Raw genomic sequence first — 20433 nt, 5'->3', positions numbered from 1 at the left:
TTGTATGTATAACGTTAGAAATAAATATAGTACCATTCGAACGTAACTAACTAAATGTTTTTTTAGTAGGTGGGTCTAACACCAGCATTTTTTTCCCATGAAAAATAGACCAGCATGAAATATAGATCGGCGCCACTGGACTTACGACTAACCTCTGAGACTGGGAGTGAGAATATGAATTGAGTTAAGACTTTTAAGCAATAATAATAATATAATAGTAGCTATAGTTATATAGTTGTATACTAAGTTATATAGGTACTATTCTGATTAATATAAAAAATACATAAGATGGTGACCAGACATGAGTTATGGCTATTTTAACTGAGAAGTGAAATGTTCAATAACTTCAGTTACTACATTTTAATTTTTTATTAGATGTATAAACGAAACCTAACATTATGAAAGCTTTATTTATGAAATAATTTATGCGAGTATTATTATAACATTAGGTTATAATAGAAAATATTTTTTAATTTTTTATTAAACAAAAATTATATGGATTATGCTAGATAACAATTGTTATACTAGTGTTACTACGATATAATAACGTAAAAGCATTTAAATACATTGATAATTAAAAATTAATAATACTAATTACAAAATTAATTAATTTGTAAGATCCTTATGATTATTTTAATACCCCGTCAATTAGATCCTCGTGCGTCAGTTAGTCACAGGGATCTAGCTGTCGAGGGATCTATGTGACCGTTCACCGTAATGTTCTGTGGTGATATCACGGCGATTGCTGGCTATAGATAATAATAATTATCAGGTCTCTATCGTTGACTTAACAGCGGCAGCTACCTGTCCTATGTCCTATCATTCCATTATAATATTTTGTCGTAATATTTTTGTATTCCGAACAACTAAAAAAAAAATTGTTGTTCATTATATTATGTATGATTCAATTTAACAACAATAATGTTATTCTGATTATTGAGTTTCACAAATTAAACAGTTGATTATTTGATTATATATAATAGTATAGAATAACATTTATTAAAATATATCAAGTTATCACACACAATGGGTTTGAGCATGAAAACTAAGATTATTCTGTTTGCTCTTTATTCGTTAATATTTGTCACATCTGTTGTATCGTACTATGGGTTTACAGGTGGTCAAGATTCAACGCATTACTTGACAATTCATTCGGGAAACATTAATCTTCAAGTAAAAAATGAAGGTTATCACAGGTAGGGATCTAGAATTTAATACTTTATAATTGAAATTTCAATGAAATGTAGTATGCAACTGCCCTTAAATTGTTTATCTTCAACTGTTTCTGATTCCAGAGTTCTCCATACAACCATAACAGCTGACTATGAAACATCAAATCGTAGAGACTGTGCAGTTACATTGCGCTATGATTTTCCAGCTGATATCTATGTGGACAAATATGAGTTGGCTACCATTGCCTTAAATCGCAAAGTTAGTAATTCATTTAGCATTTGCTTAACAATATGCTAATATTACTATTTTTTCAGGTGGAATTTTATGTTGACAACAAATTTATTGACGTAGAAACACCTGCTCATAAATCCGATCCATTTGTTCTCTATGTTGTCAATTATACACTTCCAGACACAGCAAATAAATTGATAGAAACAGAATTCCCCATTCATTTGAGATATCAAAAGGCTGCTGAAGATAGTCGTTACAAAGAGGTTCGATTTGGTGATGCTTATTCTGATGTTCAAATGTTATACTTGTGTAAAGGACCAAGAAATTCTAATTGGAAACAATTTCCACTCAATTCTGGTGGATGGATTCCTGTAAGTATTTAAATAGTTTATAATTTAATATAAATCATATTATGTAAAAAAATGTTTCTATCAATCATTAGAATAATGCACATTGATTAAATACTATAAAGGATTGTTAAACTCAAATGTCTTATAAGTTAGTTAAAACAGAATTTTATGGTTTAATTTAATAAATAATAATATTTCAAAATAATTTTTATCTTCTATATTTAAATTATTATGTATATAAAAACAATTATAAATAGGATATATGTATTTAGCTTAGTATGGTAGAGTGGACCTGCTGATTTACAACCAATACTAGTGTTGAACCATCCCTTATGTTTCATTTTAGATTAGAATCAAAATTAATGAAACTAATAGGTACATTGTGTTAACAAAAGTACTTTATTGTGGATATTTGTTTATTATTCTATATAACATATGCATTTATTATTTTATGTTATAGGCCAGTTATGTAAAAGTTAACAAAGATGTGGTAATGTATGTACCAGTGGGTGATACCAATAATTTGCCATGGGTTAGTATCATTACACATGGTTCTGTATTGTTGGGTACATATTACATTCTACGCCGTTTAATGGCTACTCCGTCACCAGATAATTTTGTTATCAGACTTTCACCTGTTAAATGTTAAACTAATCATAAGAATACTGGCTGTAAGCTCATTAGCAAGAAAATATTTAAAGAGACTACTTTTTAAGACTACCTATTTATTGTGTGTTGTTTATGTTTAAACTGATTTATATGTTTTAAATCCCTCCAGATTTATAAAATTGTGTTATAAATTAATTGCATGTATCACACATTTTTTAAATTCCTAGTTGTTTTGGTTAAATTTTATGTTACACGTTCCTTAAAATTTAGAAATAATTTATTAAATAGCATATAATACATCATAATGTTTTAGACAATTTAAATTTAGTCAAAAAATTGTTAATATATAATAAAAACATTTTTATATACAATAAGTTCCTATGATTTAATTTTATTCTAACCTAATTTATTATTATTTATATTGAGTTTTATTGAGTTTTTTCTTTTACTTTAAATAAAATACCTTTGAATTACTTTGTTTTATTTATTTAAAACTTAACTCTTGGTCTCTCTGATAGCAGCTGCTTGAACTTAATAACATAAATAGAATAATGGTGATAAAGCAAAGACCAGAAAATATTTTAGAAGGTTTGTGTTAAATATAGACTATCTACACTATATGCATTATACACATATGTAGAGCACGTTGATCTAGTGCCAAAATGGATTATTGGCCCAGGTTGAGTGTATGTGCACTTACCGGTATTTAAAATGTATATACATTAACACGTTGAATATGGACTTGCAAAATGAAGAAAATAATAAAATTCTTAATAGACATCAAAGTTTGTATAAACTAAAAATATATAATATTATATAAGTGTAAATATTGTATTCTTTATTAATTTTTTAGAAGTAAAATTACCAAGGACTGAAAGAAACGCTGTCAAGTACAAAGGGGATTGGAATAATTTACCAGATTTGTTGCTCGAAAATATTTTCTCTTTTCTAGACATTGGAGCAAAACATAATGCTTCAAAAACATGCACATTGTGGTATTCAGTTTTTCATTTACCTTATTCATGGCATACGTTTGTTTTTGATGACACAACCCTCACACGCAGAAAGTTTAACTATTATTCAGGATGGCAGGTAAGTTTATCTACCTATTTAGTACATTATACAACTTATTATATTCTATGAGATGTAATTAATACCAATTACCAAATAAGTTGATAAATCTATATCATAAAGACTAAAAAAATGTATAAATGTATAGATATTTACATGTCTTTAAATGGTAAGTTTTCAACATTCAGTAAGTACTTTCACATAACTATAGTTATAATTTAAGTCATGAGAGTATATAATAATTAATCACAGATAAAAATAAATTTTAAATGTATGTGTATTTACAATATATAATTTTATCATTATTATTATCATACCTAATTAAAGTAAGTTTGTATTTGTTTGGGTATGAAAATGGAATAATTGTGTCAGACATTTAATTTTTAATTTATTGTTACAACCATAGGTAATTAAAAACTGTTTCCTTTTTGTTATTATTTTGTGGCTTAGTTAGTGTTTCTTTATTAATTTACTTGAGAATCATAAAAAAAAATAGCAGAACTGCAACTGCTGTTTATCTGTTTACTAGGTTTTGACATTTGATTGTACTTTGCCATTGAGTAAGTCAATATAATAAATGTATTGAGTTTGAAGTCAATAATAAATTGTTGTAAGTATACAAAAAACTGAGCAGATACAGTATGTCAGACTAAAGATGTTTTATAATTTATTTATATCATTATTATTAACTCATACTTCAATAGGTATTGGCAGATAAAATGATATGAATAGGTCTGTGGTATAAATAGCTATTTTTAAAATGTCATAGAAACCTAAATAGAAAATAATGGTATAGTAGAATGTTTCACATTTCATACTTTCAGATATACTACATGTATGACATGTTTACAATATTTTTTAAATATTGTAAGAAAACTTGTGGAAAACCAGGTATCAGATTTTCATACTTGTTGATCGAGAAAAATAAAATTGAGAACATGTACGATTTACTTATTAGATCAATTATCTAAAAGATCTAAAATTTGATGCTGTCAGTAGTAAATAATTAAAATTGACCAATCCTCTACAAAATTAAAACTTAAAATAACAATATTTTATTATTAAATTTCTAACAATAGTCTCATATAAATATATAATACATGAACATTTCCGTTAAAAAGTGTATATGTAAATATTATTATGTTTGAGTGGGGTGGTGGATATATGTTTACCTATCTATAACGCCGTGTTATAGTAATAATACAGAATTACGAATTATGTAATTACGTTTTTACTAGTTTCTACATATTTACTATAGATACCTATGCTTATTAATTGCAATGACTTTTCATGTGCCAGTGATTACGCAGGTAGGTCAAGATGCAACAATAAAATAAAATACATTTTAATAATACAATTACGGCATGTAGGTACAACACTTTCTAATAGCAACATTAGCAACCTTTAAAAACTCAAATACCTTTGTTAACAATTTAATAGTGTTGATTCGACTTTTCTTCATACGTACTAGATATTCAGTTAAACATTCGTCCATAGAAAAAATATATTAATTAATATATTTATTAATATACAATAAATAGATTTTCCTAAAAAAAAGTACTGATTTAATTATATGAAAACGTTGTTGACACCTACAAACGGTTCTTGTGCAAATCAAGCACCAATCAAATACCTAAGCCGTATTGATATTATATTTTTATTTGTTGTTATTATACAGTACATGTTAGATCATCTACGAGTGCAATTGTGCCTTCAGTCCATTGGCCGTTACGTTAAAGTTCTGGTGTTCAAACCGATCACTAATTTTTATAACCTGTACGAGTTTATGAATATGATCTCCTTCTACGCGGAACATGGCCAAGGAATAGGATCAAGAATAAGCACCTTACAGTACACATTCCCGTGCAACATGGCAACGTCGCGTATCGACGAATCGGTTTTATATGGTACAGGAGGTTTGTGTTCGCTGTAAATTTTCTTCATAAGTTATATTAACATTATTATTCAATACTATAGACGTATTAGATCAGATCTTTACGATGTGTAGTTTTATTTAGGTAAGCTTTTGGAAGCGCTAAAGAGATTGATGGGAAATTTGCCGTCACTCGAGAGATTGGAGTTAATAGATCTGATGTTGGATAACGAAGACGCGCAGACGTTATTGGACCAAGTGTGTTTCTACTGTTGCACCACGTTGAAAACCTTGGTGTTGGTGAATACTACTAAATACTTATGTCAGTTACTCCATCCCGGAGCTTTTATTAATTTACAGGTATAAACTGCAGTAGCTTGGCAACACTAGATACTCTTAAAAGTCTTTATTCCAAGTAAGCGATGCCCTGCCATTGGTGCAACTAGGGGGGGGACTTATGAGGCTTAGCCCCCTCAAAATATATTTTAGCCCTCCCAAATAATAATAATTTAAGCATAATAAATAGTGAACATTTGAGATAGGTACATCCTATGTAATTTGACGTAAACAATTATTAAAACAGAATTATTCAAAAATAAATTATATAAACATAAAATATTAAAGTTTATATTGTAATATCCGTATAATTTAATAAAAATATTTTTATTGAATAAATATTATGCGGGCATGTGGCATCGACCAGCGGCAATGCGGCGGTCACCGTCCAATATTTTAGTTTTATTTTGGTGATTAAAAATGGATAAAACAACCTATTTAGTATTTTCAATATACCAAAAAAATTATCCTTATTTGTACAGTTGACAGTTGTTACTATTAATGTGAAAATAATCCAGACCTCCTAGTTTTTTAGAAAGCATGAGAGTAAGTAAATTAAATTAGGTATTTATTTGTGGGCCTGCAGCCCTAATATATTAGACCTAGTTGCGCCAATGACCGCCCTGCAATATTGTTTGTTATCAAGCTTAGTTTAGCTTATTTGATACCTACAGCCTACAGGCTACGACTAACGAGATGCCGTTTGATTTACTTTTGTTTATAGGTATTAGTGATTAGTCCTCAGAATCTAGGAAGCGATTTGTTGTTGATGCTGAGTCAAATCAGACTCAGTCACTTGCACATACTCCAAAACCGTTATACGCCCATTGAAATCGAACCCATGAACTCGTTCGACTGGAAACATTGTGTAAAGGCAAACGCAACGTTAAAAGTACATCTCAGGGTGGAATCCATCAGGGAAAGACAGATCTTATGGCAACCTAATTCACCCGTCTCGAGTATTATTTATAAATCTCCAAACATGCGGGTTAGCAATACAAAGTTAACACGACACACGTATAATATTATTATGGTGTATCGTGTGTAAATCAACATTTCTAATTTATATACGTTAAAATGTTTAATTTGAAATTAAAAATGTACATATAGATGACCGCTGACATTTTAAATAAAGCAATCGAATTGTACTCTGATCGATTGCTGACGTTCGGATATCTGGAACTTCCAAAATTCTATCAACCGTCGTCGTTCAAAGAGAGAATTGACACGACTTTAGTTAACCTAATCCAACTTTGTCCTAAGCTGGATACATTAGTGAGTTTATTTTCTTAAATAATATTAATTTTTCACGCCATATTGACCTATTATTTTATTTTACTCGTAGATGATAAGAGAAAAAATATCTACGTGCACATTGTTATTGATTTCATATTATGGTCATTCGTTAAAATATTTACACGTTCGACGCAATGCCGTTATCTTACGATGTGATTGGCCACGTCAAAATGATTGGTCGGACGAGTTTTATCAATGGTTGAAAAAGTCCAGCACATCGTACGAAATAGTAGAAGAAGAAATTGCATTGTCTTTGGGTTTAAGCAAATGGACTATGCTTAGTGATCGAGATTTTAAACGTATATCTCCGCAACTCTATTCAACATATTATAAATAAATAAAATATACCCAAAAACAGTAAAATATATACATATACTGGTATGTTGACTTTATAAATCGTTTTATTTTTTATAAAATAAAAATTAATGAAACCTAGAAAATATTAAGATTGTATATTGAACATGAAATGTATTAGTTATAATAATTACCTATTAATGTAGGTATACAAATAAAAATTTGTTTTCCAATTTGTTAAAAAAAAAAAACATAGGTTCTTGTAATAATACAGTTGTTTTAATCCTCATTTGCCGACTGCCATTAGTAAACTAAAATTATATTAGTCTTTAAGATTTATCAGATTTATTCATGTTTTAAATCTACATTACATATACCTTGTATATATACTTAGTAAAATATGTTGATATGTCAATGTCATGAAAACCTATATACAATAAATTAGATATATTAATTATGATGCCATATTCATTTATATTATTATTGTTTAATTAAAATTTACTATAAATTTAATAGAAAAATTACGTCTCATTATGTTAAATGAAGTACATTTAGAGATTGTTGTTTATTCTGTTCATTGGGTATTACTAATTATACATTTATATTTGTATTTGGTGCTCATCAGCATAAATATTATCATATCCAAAACCATCAAAACAGCATAAAATAGGAATTCATGGCCCTAAAAAAATAAAATTAAATTCAAACATTTTTACTACCTATACTTATTTATATCATACTTGATTTTCAAATTGTCCCATTTTCGAAATAAAAACTATAAGTAAATTACCAAATGCCGTTGTACATAAATTGGCTGCTGTAAGAAATGATTTCATACTTAATGGAGCCTAAAAATTGATTATATAATTAGATAATATCAGTAGATAGGTATTATTCAGTATGGAACATAAAAGTATAAAACGGTACTTAAATATTTCGACACAATAAATATAAATTCGTGACAATTGAGCACTGCAACAATTGAGGGCAATATTAAATATACCTACAAGTATCTAATAAATAATAATAATGGAAATTAAAAATTGTCACCTATATATTTAATATTATATTAATATTATTATACTTCAATTATAATTATACTGTTGACAAATATTCTTAAATTTCAATGCTGAATCTTTATATACACATAGACACTCTTAAGTAGTTAAGTTATATATTGAAAAATAAAATGCGCCATTTCCTTTCGTTTAATTTTCTCGGCACCCAATTGTCAGCCCGTCAATATACTTAATTGTTGTTTACTCATTTGTTAGAACACTAATAAATACTTTAAATAATTAATATTACTCAAAGTATTTAGTTAATATAAAATTTAAGTAATCTATTAACTAATGATAATTTTACTTGAGTGAATGAGAATTCCAATAATGTAACCACAAACATTACTTCAGCTACTGTAATTAAAATGATTTGCGGAGCTTGCCATAGAATATGAATATATTTACCCTTTTCCAAAGTAATTAACTTGGCTTTCTAAAATTATAAACCAAACAATTTATGATAACAATTTTTACATTACTTAATACTTATGTGTTTAAATTAGTTACCGTTTGATTAAAATCATGGTGAAATAACAGATCATTAATACTAACAGGAAGAAAATCAACATTTTGCAATATCGGTTCATTGTCCATGTATAAGTCGTAACTAAAAAATAAGTATAAATGCCAATTAAAAAATAATTCAACGTTTAAACATAGATACTACATAAAATAACTAAGTAGAAATACTTACGTCCCGACAGGTAATTCGTAACTTTGATCTTGATTTGTTGAAAGTGAAAAGCTTATTTCAGATAATTTATTATTAGTATTCTTTAATGTAATCCTTTGACTGAAGAAATTATCATGCAAAATCCTTGTAATAATAATATTATCTAATTAAAATTAATATGGTCTAATATATACTATGTACCTAGTATGAATTCCAATACACCTATATCGTAGATACCTATGTATTTACCTACCTAAGATTTGAATTTCCACTCTTTAATTTCTTCAATTCGTTCAATTGTTTTAATTCAATTTCATTATCAATTTTAGATGTTAAAAAATATGATGAAACCTTAAATTAAATTATAAATATACATTTTTATAGTTGTTTGTTAAATTACCAAATTGGTTGATAAAAGCATACAATAATTCTAACCTTTCCTTTATTGATGAAAACATGTTGTTTCAGAGTATTCATTTTTAATTCACACATTGGATGCAAGTCTATAGATAAAACATCAGTCTCATTAAATACAGTTGAATTATAGTTAATATGAACTACATCTAACTGTTCAATATTGAAGTTTCCAACCAAAGAACTGGATACGGATACATTACAATCAAAATTATTGTATATTCTTAATTGGCCTTCATTTGATGATATTGTAAAAGTTTGACCCTGAAAACACTCATTTTAAAATTTGAATAACGAATGCCATACTGATTAACTGATAGCTGATAGGAACATATAATACTTAATATTATTACCTACATTTTTTCAGTTTTCTTGAGCAACTACGAGTATAAATATTTTAGTTATAAAATTAGAATTTTAACTAAAAATAATCTTATAATATAAACTACCTATTTTATGTTACTTAAAAATATTTTTATTATTGTATAATATAATATATTAAGCTATTAATATTGTTAGCATCTTTAGATTTAATTTTAATACATGTAACGGCTCTTCAGGGCAATTATTAGTCTGTTTTAGATCTTCGTAACGATCATTGACTACATGTGGCTATAATGCTATATACAGTGCCGAATTTAAGGGTCTCAGTGCTCCAACGCAGCTATTAAAGAAGTGGCCTTTTTTTGGTACATGACCGGGGGCCTGAGTGGCGGAATGGTAAGGCCTCTAAGAAGCTGCCTAGTTTGCCTAGGTGAAGTTCGGCACTGGTCACTGGGTATAGAGCTAAGTTTTTTTTTATAATACTAGCAAACAGATCTATTATTTAAATATTGTATCAAAACAATTTAAACATCATTTAAATTTTCAACATTTTATTTTTTTATTTTAAAAGTCGATTACAAAATCAAATATAAAATCAATATGTCATTCCCTCAAAAAAAATATCCTCAATATATTTTGGAATAGGTGATATACCCTAAGATTACTCAAAATGCATTAATAATTTTAAGTAACAGCGTTTTATCTATGTTACGCGTGGGTTTGAGAGAGAAAACAAATATTGCGCTGACATCATCTTAAGTAAAAGGTTTTATTTCAATTAATGTTTTAAAGTAAGTATAAAATAGTATTCATTATTTGATCCTAAAATTATTGTGCTAAAATCATCTCTATAAAGTAGATGCATTAAATGTTTTTATTAAAATAAATTTTAATTTTCATAGAGTTTGACTTGAATGAATGCGATTCTTTTTTAAATTTTACTAACGTTATTATTAATTTCAAAAAAATCAAAAACCTAATCATTCGTAACTTTTCAATTTTTACCAACTAATTTTTTTTTCATTGGTTTTTTAAAATGGCTATTTTAAGGTTACAAATAGTTTAATAGATGGATTTAATTTTGGTTAACTGAAACAAAAGTGTTTTAAAATTTATTATTTGCTGTTTTATTAAAATGTCTACTGATACTGATTCGCGAAAATATATATAATACAATTTTTAAATACTTACAATTATTGTGTATTGAACAACTGCAGCACACACAAACGACGATGCAGCAATAAGGCCCCCTAGAGTGACTTTTTTTAAAGGTGTATTTATACCAATTTTATGCAAAAGTGGATAGACTATGGCATTAAAAAGTGGTATAAATATTAAAACGAACAAGGGGTTAATTAAATGCATTTGGTCAGGCTTTATAGACCAATTTAAAAAATCTATCTTGCCATTCATTAGAGTTCCTTGTAAAATCCATCGAGAACCCTGAAAAGTTAAATAATATAGAAAAAAATATATAATAAATTTAGTAAATTTATTTATTATTTATTTTTACATTTATAATCAGAAAGAGTTCGGGGGTGAGTCATTGATGCTACATAATAAATTAGTCATGAAAAATATACCTAGATAGTTGAAAGATTTATTTAGAATTATTAATCTAATATAAAATGATAAAATATATACATTGGATATGTGCATATAATTAAATGGCCATACGTGTAAAATATTTTTATTAAATCAGTCTTTTAACCAGCGTTCACAGAAAACTTACTTGTTGATCAAAAAGTGCATAAAACATTGGGACTGGAATAAACAAATACATAACGGCTAATGCTGACCTCAACTCAGATATTTGTTGTGTACTGTACTTATCATCAGCATATTCCAACCAATATTTCCTTTTCCCTTCATTTGAAGAAGTGGTTATTTTTTTTTTCAATGCGTGCTTTTATGGAAAACATAAATAATATCAAAATATAATAGTCATTTTATTCTGTGTTTATATAATGTATATACGTATAGGTATGTATTTGGCATTATAACTTATTACTAATAACTTAGTTTGGCATAGATGTAAATATAAATACAAAATAATAAATATGTTTGATTAAAGTTATTAATTTAATACTCTTACACATATGCATCCAATTGAAGTTGTAATGATACTGGACTTAGGTTTAATGATCTTGTACAGATTTTTGCCACATATAAAGAATACTTAAAGATTCATAAAAAAAAAAAAAAAAATGGAATATAAATATTAAATATCTAATACTGTGATAATGCTGCTTATAAGTTATAAGTTATAAAAGTAAACAAACCTTATAATGATAAAACAAAATATTCAAAACAATAATTTCTTACTTAGTAAATAATAGGTATATACTAAGCAGACATACGAATGTACGCGTGAGGTATACCTAATAGGTATAAATTATAATTTTTTAACAAAATTGTAATGTTAGATACTTGGAAAATATTATAAAAATATATTTTATTATATATACTAATGCAGTTAGTTATGTCATATAGTTTCGTATTTAATATTGCATTAATCAATTAATTATATTTTAATAAACGATAGCTCTATCTAGTCGTTCCTCATCGGAATATTGTCGCGGTTGCGTAATGAGTAATGACTTATGATAAATATCTTACCCATTGAAATCACCATAAGAATAGCAGGCACCCCAAATGCTAATGGAAAACATGAATCCTTGCCAAAACATTGAACCGATTTCCTCAGTTCCGGTGTAATGGACGACGATAACAATGACCCTAAATTGATAGTAAAGTAAAATATCGAAAAAAACATTTGCAACTGATGTTCTTGATCTGGCAGCACAAATTGATCACCTCCAAAAGCAGAGACGCACGGTTTTATACCACCTGCTCCGATCCAGGGGCGTATTCAGCTCTTCTTCCAGGGGGGGGGCGAAATTTGAATTCAAATCATAGATTCTTATAAAAAAATTTGTACATAAACGACAGTGTACAGATTATTAATAAATTGGCGGATCAAAATTGTTCGATCGTTTCGCTTGCTTAAACTTCAATAATTGATTTCTACCCACTTTCATAACCCATAACATTAATTATTGTAAACAACATCAACAGTATACCAAAATACCAAATAAAATAACTTGACATAGGACATAGGTACATATAAATATAAAAGCATATTATAATAACCACATAATATAATAATAGTTTTATTAAATATATAATAATTAATAATAAAATAATATTAAATAACAAAATCCAATTTCCTTTTTGTCTTTGAAAATCGTTCAATAACTTTTGATATGTCAATATCAATATTTCTATGTATGTTCATTAAAGCCAAACCTGTCAACCTTTTCTGGGACATTTGGCTTCTCAGCCATGTTTTTAACCTGGTGCAACATATTTCAGAAAGCATTAAGCAATAAGCAAACAGCCAAAAGCCAAAGGAGTTATGATTAATGCAAAGCAAAAAAGGACAAATTTATAAAAATAATCACAGAATTAAATAAATAAATCAATTAAATATCTAAATCAGACTATTTAAGTAAAGTAATACTAAATAGCGGAAATTAAATAAATATGATAGCATTTTTAACTATAGTTAAGTTATGTCATAAATAATAACTAGTAGTAAAAAAAATCTAAACTGATTTTGCTCATACTATATGTATATATTTTGTACTCTTTAGAGTGCATAAATGCATGTATATTTAGTATATTTTAAACCACATAAGTTCTAAGCCCTACTTTTTACCAAAATTATTTTCTTCTAACTTAAAGAAAAGCAAAATATACATGCATACCTCCTTAAAGTAGAGAAGCTGCGTTCTGCTGATGCGATACTTACTGGTAATGTTGCTAATACTACTAAAACCTGTCTAATTGTAGGAAACATGACTGGATGACATTCATCAATAGATTCTAATACATCTTCTGGTATTTTAAGACCTTAAAATAATTTTAAATAAAAAATATGTGATTTTTACCAATCAATATGCAAATTGTATTTAATAAATTAGTATTTACCTTCATTTTTCCTGGAAATCCAATTTGATTTCCATAAATCAACTTCTCCTTTTAAAATGTTAATGTTTATATCCAAAAATATAAAATGTCCAATTACTGTATCAATCATTTTTTTGACATCGAGTGAAGACTTGTTGATTATGTTAGCTGGAATAAATTCAATCAACTGAAAAATAGCTGTTGTTTTTTTATTTAGGAATCTTGATCTCAAGTCTTCTAAAATATTGTCAATTAGGGGAATGTACACAACTCTCCGGTAATATTCCTCTGGTGTATTTGCAGGAGTATTGGCCCTTTTATTTTGAATTTTTGTTAATCTTGGTAACTTGACTTCAATGTCTAAGTCAATCATTTTAGTTTTAGCTTCAAGAAATATTTCACTAAAATATTCTTCAGCATTTAATCTTTTATCTTCTAAATTTTGTACTATACTGGTAATACAGCTGGAAGCAGCACTTACATCTAAATTAACTCCTTGTAACATTTTACTGGCTGGTAGTGTAATACTGAGGATATTTGATAATATATACAATGTTATAATAAATTCACAATTGCACAAACTCAGGAGTAATGAGTTAGCTTTAGATGATGATACTTGATCTGTGAATTGAGATATATGTGTTAGACTTTCTATAATTTCTGACATGTTGGTTTCAAAGTCTATTATACTAGTGTGACGTTCTACCCAACGTGTAACACACAAACTGGTTAATGATGTCTTAGAACTTTTGGAACTTTTAAGGTAATTTTTCAAGATGAAATTCCTTTTGGAAGATAAATGAAAAAATGAAATGGTTTCTTGGAGAATTCCCATAGTATTTCTAACGATTTGGACTTTCGAAGATTTAGAAATTGATAAGTTTAGAGCATGATTAGTGCAAGGGCTGTATATAGCATTTGGACAGCTTTTCTGGACTTCTTGCACAGCTCCTCTTAACACTGATGTCATTACAGAACAACCATCCGTGCCAATTCCTATACAGTTTTTAAGGTTAAGTGACATTTCTTTTAACTCTGATACTACTATATTTCCAAGTACATTTCCTGAAAAAATCAAGGTAAATTAAATTTTTAATTAAAATAATACAATTAAATAAATAATGTATTCACCTGTTAGCTTCGGTTCTTTAGATAAATGGTCATCAATCAATGTATCTGACAAATCATTATTTGGAATGGCAGTCTGGTTTCTATTAAATGTATCATGGCAATTGATAAAACCAACGAAACGTTCATAAATGTTATTTTTCTTATCAATGTACCTTAAAGTTAAACTCATTTGTGATATATGAGACACATCGGTCGTTTCATCAAAGATAATACTGTAAAATTGATTTGTATTTACTTCATCTAATATAAACGACAGTATTTCTTCCTTACAACATTTAATCAGATCTTCTTGGATGATTGGAGAAATATAACTAGCTTTTGAATTAAAATTAAGCAAGTCATTTTTCAATTTTGTATCACCAGACATAACACGGTATTTCAAAAGTTCGCGAAAATTACCTTCATTCTTCACAATAGAATAAGTTGGATCAGTTAAATTTTTAGAGTCTTCATTATCATGAAATATTATTTGTCCTGAGTCACGGTGCCCTCTGAAAGGTATATTTTGGCGTCCCAAAAAAATTATAGTTTCTATTATAGGTTTTAACCGGTTTCTGTTTTCTTGAACTTGTCTTAAACGTTCACTGTTTAGAATATTATTAACCTGCTTATTAGGTGAGTTGTAAGTTTTTAAAAAGTCACTTGATTTTAAAATTGCATCCTGATGGTAATGATTTTGATTATGTTTTTCTAAATATCCATCCTTACCAAGTAATTTTGAATATTGGTTGAGTGGTAATGTTACAAGTTTTTTCAATTCTTCAGTATTTTGTTTTCCACCTTTATTGTGAGTTAAAAAAAGTGTACAATATTTGCAGAAACAGCCAGATTTTGATACAGAATATATTAGCCACGGATATTGGTCAAAATGATTATTTCTTAAAAAACGTTTTTCCTCTTTTCCTTTTTTTTTGTGAATGGAGAATGGATACTCAAAGTTTTTCAGTGGTTTCCAAGGGTTTTCCAACAGTCTACATTTTGTGTGGTCGTCAAGTTTTTTACCAATAAAATTACCAATATCATTATCGAAAACTAAATCTGATGTTATATTATTTTGTTTATTATCATCACAAATTACATTGAGTTGTGGTATTGCTCGTGGTATTGCTGTTTGGGAAACATTTACTGGCTCATTTGAATCACTTACCTCTGTTGACGATATTTTTTTGTTTGGAAAATAATTTAAGAGAGAAGGCTGTTTACGCTTCATAGAATCCATAGTAATAAACTAACCTGCTACAGTGTGGTACTGTCGTCTGTCGTACGTGAACTAAAATAAATTTGATTATAGTATTAAAAAAAAAAAAAATAACATAATCTTGTAAGTTGTAGACGATCACAATTATAATAGCTCCACACTGCCACAGATACAACAACAATAATAATTATTGTATATATCTGTGATTACAGCCAATATATCTATAATCTTTTGACTCTTATCAGTCTTATCTACAGCCATAATTGGTTATAGATGTTTTATTAATTGATAACAGGTTTTTGATAACTATTATCCATTTCCAAAAAAAAAAAAAAAAATATGAAAAAAAAAAATATGCACTGTATTTTTAATTTTTGTAATATAATATTATAATAAAATATGTAAGCACCTATACATGAAACACATTCAACAATGTCCAGGGGGGGGCGATCGCCCCTATCGCCCCCCCCCTTGTATACGCCCCTGCTCCGATCGATGTTAACAATAATCCAATTATTGTAAATGATCTGCAGAGTTATATAATACATATTTTAGTGAAATTAAACATTTTTTTTTCAGGATAATAACAATATAGGTATTGATCACAGGTATATTGTAGGCATTGGTCACCCGTAAAAAGGTAAAATATTTTTCAAAAGCTACATAAAAAAGTACGAGTATTTTCTCATTCCTTAAGAAATTTTAAATGTGTATATTTCTTAGAAGAAATATAGCTTGTCAATAAATATGTTTAAATTTGTGTAATAACTTTTAAAGCAATTTTAAACAGCGTACAACTTATTGATATATATAAAGCATTCAAGTTAAAACAATTTTATTAATTAATTATTGGACAGTTGATCAGTACATTGGCAAATACGATTCTGGACATTTCACCCCTTCTTTAGCTACTTAAAAAGTTATATACATATAATTACATAAATATTAAAATAAATGTATTGTTCTATTTTTCACTAATATTATTAGTTCTATCTAAACCTAACTGTTTAGTATTGTAAATATTAATTTTATCCTAAAATAATGAAGAAAAATCCAGGATATCTTCATTGTAAAAAATCTTATGATTAAATCCAGATGGCACAAATAAATTTAAATGTTTTAATATTTTAGATGTAGAAGGAGAGAAGTCTTTCCGAGGAATCAAATATGCACTGTAGATACTACACTATTCTTATATTTATTTTAAGGTAATTTAGTATTTAATGTAAATATTTTATCATATACCTCTGAAAATCTATACTGACTGAAGTCACAAGAGATGCAATAGCCACTAAGATATTTCCCATTGCATGTACAATAGACAAGATGAAAATAGTCCTGGAAATGTAAAGTAAACATAACATATATAGGTATCTATATAAATTACACAATATAATATTATTATTTTTCTTATATAACAAATTAACAATTGACAAAATAGAATAAAATATAAAACATGTACAAAATGGTCAAAATGTTTAGGTAAATATTAAACACATACTTAATTAGGATATATATATATATTTTAATAATACTATTAATTAAGCATTATGTTCTATTGCCTATTGGTATAAACATTTTAACTCTGTGTTGAAATGAAATCATAATAATATGTAGGTACTATAATGTGTAGTATTATACTACTATGTAGAATGTATGTAGCTACGCAGGGTTATTTACACTGAATAATGATAAATTATTAAAATGAAAATGAAATTGATGATTAATTTATTAACTAGGCTCTAAAACGGAAAATCATTAAGTTAAACACGTTAAAGCACTCTGTAATAGCATACGATAATTTGCTTGGCTTATACAAAGTACTAACTTATTTGTTACGCTGTCACACTGATAAGTTCTAAATGTTTTAATATAAAATGGAGTCATTTTCTGCCAAAATGAACCTCACCCGTTATCACCATTTCCCCTTTCCATCAAAAGTTAAATTCTTAAAAGATAAAAAATATTAATATTTTATGAAATTTTTTAGATATTTTTTGCAATAACCTCATGATCCGTATTATTATTATTTCGTAGTATTTTAAATATTATTAAATTAACAAAAATAAGATTTGTAGAATTTAATATTTAAATTGTTGCTACTACTTGTTAAATATGTTTAATTTAATTTTATACATTTTGGCGCTAAACTAGTGATATATTTGTATCGTTAGTAATATTGTATACTAGTTATACTATTCGTAAAAAATGTAATAAATGATTTAAAACCTTAAACTTTGATTCTTTTAACTTTTACACAATAATACTATCTACTTATGTTATAATAATAGATAATAATTGTGTAAACGCTGTGTATAAATTATAAATTCAGAATATAATAACACATACGTTAGAAAATACACTGGTAAAATTATATATCACAATAACGACTTATGATATATAGTAATCATTATACGATTTGAGGGATTTAGGTTCAAGGGTTCACAAAAAATATATAAATAAAATTTTTTTGATGGAAATTAGAATTAACATTGTTTCTTAAAATGAACATAGTAATGACGGTTACGCTTAAGAGTTACTGGCAGAACACAATTCCGTCCCATCGTAGTTATTCAGTAGATAAAAAATAAAAAATAAAATAAAATATAATTTATATTTTCATGAGTACCTATCTTTCAATAAGTATTTAAAAAAAGTGTTTATACATAATTAAGAATATTTATCTACCTTGTATGCCTACTTATTCATCAAAACAACTAATATATTAAACAACTTAAAATTAATTTAGCTATCTAAATCCTTAATGAATTACTTCAGAATACAGTGTTATTACTATAGTTATAAATTATAATTATTTTTTTATTGTCATATTATGTCTATATCTATAGATAGGTACCTATAGGTACGTAAATTATAATTAACTTTTGTATAAAATAGAAAAATAAAACAGTTTGTGTGATTTACTTATAGCATTATAAATAATCAATAATTTATTATCGATGTTAATAGAAAAATTAACGAAAAAACGAAATTATAAAATGTCTATAATATATAGCTCAAAAAGAATTAAAATATTATTAAAATGTTATATTGTTTAGAAAATGCTAATATTAACATTTGGTGAAATTTCCAAGTAGGTATCTGCGGTTATTTGTTTTTGAGTTGCACTAAAAAAATAAAATTTATTTTTTGTAAGACTTCTCTTGATTTTATTTTATTTTACCTGATTGTTTTAATAAACACTGAAAGTTTTTACAATTTTAACCTCTCAAAATTACTAACTAGGTCTAATTGTTATCAGAAAACACCTTCAAAGTTGAAGTTTGGAATATTTTTTCTACTATATTATAATATCGTGTATACAGAAAAAAAATACATACATTATAAAATCAATAATCCCATCGGCCATCGCTAAGATCTTAAGTATCAGAATATAAAATTATGTATAAATAATAAATATTTAGCGCTTATTTATTTTACTTACTTATATTTTCCCCAGTATGAATCTGCAATGATGGCTCCAAACAATGGCGATATGAATGAACAGATCAAAAACATATGAAATATAATCGTGGAAGTATCGTGGTCATATTTTTGAATTGTTGTAAAAAATAAAACCAAAATAGCTGTGTACAAATTTATAAATATTTAAAAACTAAACTAACATTTTAATATTAATACGAAAGGTGTGGTATAGTTTATAGAATTACTTTTAAGACCATGATAACTAAACCGTTCACAAAGTTCGTTTCCGAATATATACCAGACTGCTTTTGGATATCCCTATGCATTTATTAAACAATAATTTAGGTAACACGTGGATTAACAAATTAATAAATATAAATAACAAGAATACTAATAAAGGTACTCACATTTTCTTTTATTTGCATTGTATAGAACTATATAAATTAAATTATTAAATAAATTTACCGAAATTGTAATATTCGATTAATTATTACAAAAACGTGATAAAAACAAATACGTTTTCGTTATTAATTTTACATATTTTATGTATTTATTTTACAAGTTGTTGAAATTTAACGGTGTTTGTACTTTGTAATTATATTATGGACCCACCAGTTATATAAAACAAAAAACTATAATAGCCATGAAATACTTATTTTAAGTTAACACTCTCACACTACTACACTAGAATCGCAATTGAATTGTTTTTATTTTATTACATAGTAAGCAACTATAAAAGTTATAGATAGTAGACCTACCTCTACCGATATTAAGCTTATTAGTGATTAAACCATTAAAATATCCCTATAACTACTTATTGTCTTGTGGTTGTATGATTTGCCAAATTAAATCAAATTTTATAAAAGAAAAGAAAATGACAGTAACTTATGATAACAAACCATATATTATAAGATTAATATTGTATACATGAATATATAATTATAATATAAATTACAATTAACAATAAATATAAAATATGAGTAATTTAAAATGATAACGAA

At 26.9% G+C, this 20433-nt stretch overlaps 4 protein-coding genes across 12 annotated transcripts; 2 read left to right on the top strand and 2 right to left on the bottom strand.

Annotated features, from left to right (window-relative positions):
- Window positions 1-819: 819 nt before the first annotated feature.
- Window positions 820-2836, top strand: LOC132919537 (phosphatidylinositol-glycan biosynthesis class X protein-like). Its single transcript, XM_060981218.1, has 4 exons — window positions 820-1196; window positions 1296-1431; window positions 1488-1775; window positions 2215-2836. Exons 1-4 carry the CDS (start codon window positions 1027-1029, stop codon window positions 2401-2403), a joined length of 783 nt encoding a protein of 260 aa, XP_060837201.1. The 5' UTR covers window positions 820-1026; the 3' UTR covers window positions 2404-2836.
- Window positions 2837-2991: 155 nt separating this feature from the next.
- Window positions 2992-10140, top strand: LOC132919535 (F-box/LRR-repeat protein 21). 2 transcript variants are annotated; one of them, XM_060981217.1, is made up of 8 exons: window positions 2992-3148; window positions 3217-3455; window positions 5113-5350; window positions 5453-5667; window positions 6368-6631; window positions 6754-6918; window positions 6989-7317; window positions 9436-10140. In XM_060981217.1, the coding sequence occupies exons 1-7, from the start codon at window positions 3052-3054 to the stop codon at window positions 7274-7276; spliced, it is 1506 nt and encodes a 501-aa protein (XP_060837200.1). In that variant the 5' UTR covers window positions 2992-3051; the 3' UTR covers window positions 7277-7317; window positions 9436-10140. The 2 variants fall into 2 exon arrangements, with proteins under 2 accessions (XP_060837200.1, XP_060837199.1); XM_060981216.1 differs by lacking the exon at window positions 9436-10140 and having other exon boundaries at window positions 6989-7690.
- LOC132919534 (peptide transporter family 1-like) lies at window positions 7313-20433 on the bottom strand. 8 transcript variants are annotated; one of them, XR_009660652.1, is made up of 18 exons: window positions 19840-20427; window positions 19678-19750; window positions 19452-19593; window positions 17252-17344; window positions 16501-16533; window positions 12325-12566; window positions 11801-11883; window positions 11438-11611; window positions 10897-11148; window positions 9403-9645; window positions 9221-9318; window positions 8989-9111; window positions 8802-8901; window positions 8599-8727; window positions 7974-8081; window positions 7783-7915; window positions 7611-7660; window positions 7313-7544 (listed from the first exon to the last, which is right to left on the bottom strand). XR_009660652.1 is itself a non-coding variant. In XM_060981213.1 (17 exons), the coding sequence occupies exons 1-16, from the start codon at window positions 19855-19857 to the stop codon at window positions 7808-7810; spliced, it is 2019 nt and encodes a 672-aa protein (XP_060837196.1). In that variant the 5' UTR covers window positions 19858-20427; the 3' UTR covers window positions 7313-7660; window positions 7783-7807. The 8 variants fall into 8 exon arrangements, 4 of the variants coding, with proteins under 4 accessions (XP_060837196.1, XP_060837195.1, XP_060837197.1 ...); XR_009660651.1 differs by having other exon boundaries at window positions 7736-7915; window positions 19840-20426; XR_009660650.1 differs by having other exon boundaries at window positions 7759-7915; window positions 19840-20426.
- On the bottom strand, window positions 12863-16278 carry LOC132919533 (52 kDa repressor of the inhibitor of the protein kinase-like). The gene is made up of 3 exons (XM_060981211.1): window positions 14809-16278; window positions 13699-14742; window positions 12863-13620 (listed from the first exon to the last, which is right to left on the bottom strand). The coding sequence occupies exons 1-3, from the start codon at window positions 16025-16027 to the stop codon at window positions 13442-13444; spliced, it is 2442 nt and encodes an 813-aa protein (XP_060837194.1). The 5' UTR covers window positions 16028-16278; the 3' UTR covers window positions 12863-13441.

Source organism: Rhopalosiphum padi, chromosome 2, assembly GCF_020882245.1.
Source record: "Rhopalosiphum padi isolate XX-2018 chromosome 2, ASM2088224v1, whole genome shotgun sequence".
NCBI classification, from domain to species: Eukaryota; Metazoa; Arthropoda; class Insecta; order Hemiptera; family Aphididae; genus Rhopalosiphum; species Rhopalosiphum padi.
This window is presented reverse-complemented; position numbering and strand designations above follow the sequence as displayed.

What these genes read in the sequence shown, in the direction of transcription:
- LOC132919537 (XM_060981218.1), top strand. Translation starts at nt 1,027, where the DNA reads ATGGGTTTGAGCATGAAAACTAAGATTATTCTGTTTGCTCTTTATTCG. An exon ending in AAAAATGAAGGTTATCACAG is followed by an intron (nt 1,197 to 1,295) that starts GTAGGGATCTAG and finishes TTCTGATTCCAG; the next exon opens with AGTTCTCCATACAACCATAA. An exon ending in CCATTGCCTTAAATCGCAAA is followed by an intron (nt 1,432 to 1,487) that starts GTTAGTAATTCA and finishes CTATTTTTTCAG; the next exon opens with GTGGAATTTTATGTTGACAA.
- LOC132919535 (XM_060981217.1), top strand. Translation starts at nt 3,052, where the DNA reads ATGTGCACTTACCGGTATTTAAAATGTATATACATTAACACGTTGAAT. An exon ending in AATTCTTAATAGACATCAAA is followed by an intron (nt 3,149 to 3,216) that starts GTTTGTATAAAC and finishes TTAATTTTTTAG; the next exon opens with AAGTAAAATTACCAAGGACT. An exon ending in ATAAATCTCCAAACATGCGG is followed by an intron (nt 6,632 to 6,753) that starts GTTAGCAATACA and finishes ATGTACATATAG; the next exon opens with ATGACCGCTGACATTTTAAA.
- LOC132919533 (XM_060981211.1), bottom strand. Translation starts at nt 16,027, where the DNA reads ATGGATTCTATGAAGCGTAAACAGCCTTCTCTCTTAAATTATTTTCCA. An exon ending in TAAAGAACCGAAGCTAACAG is followed by an intron (nt 14,743 to 14,808) that starts GTGAATACATTA and finishes TGATTTTTTCAG; the next exon opens with GAAATGTACTTGGAAATATA. An exon ending in GATTTCCAGGAAAAATGAAG is followed by an intron (nt 13,621 to 13,698) that starts GTAAATACTAAT and finishes AATTATTTTAAG; the next exon opens with GTCTTAAAATACCAGAAGAT.
- LOC132919534 (XM_060981213.1), bottom strand. An exon ending in TTTTCATCAATAAAGGAAAG is followed by an intron (nt 9,319 to 9,402) that starts GTTAGAATTATT and finishes ATTTAATTTAAG; the next exon opens with GTTTCATCATATTTTTTAAC. An exon ending in ACCATGATTTTAATCAAACG is followed by an intron (nt 8,728 to 8,801) that starts GTAACTAATTTA and finishes TTATAATTTTAG; the next exon opens with AAAGCCAAGTTAATTACTTT.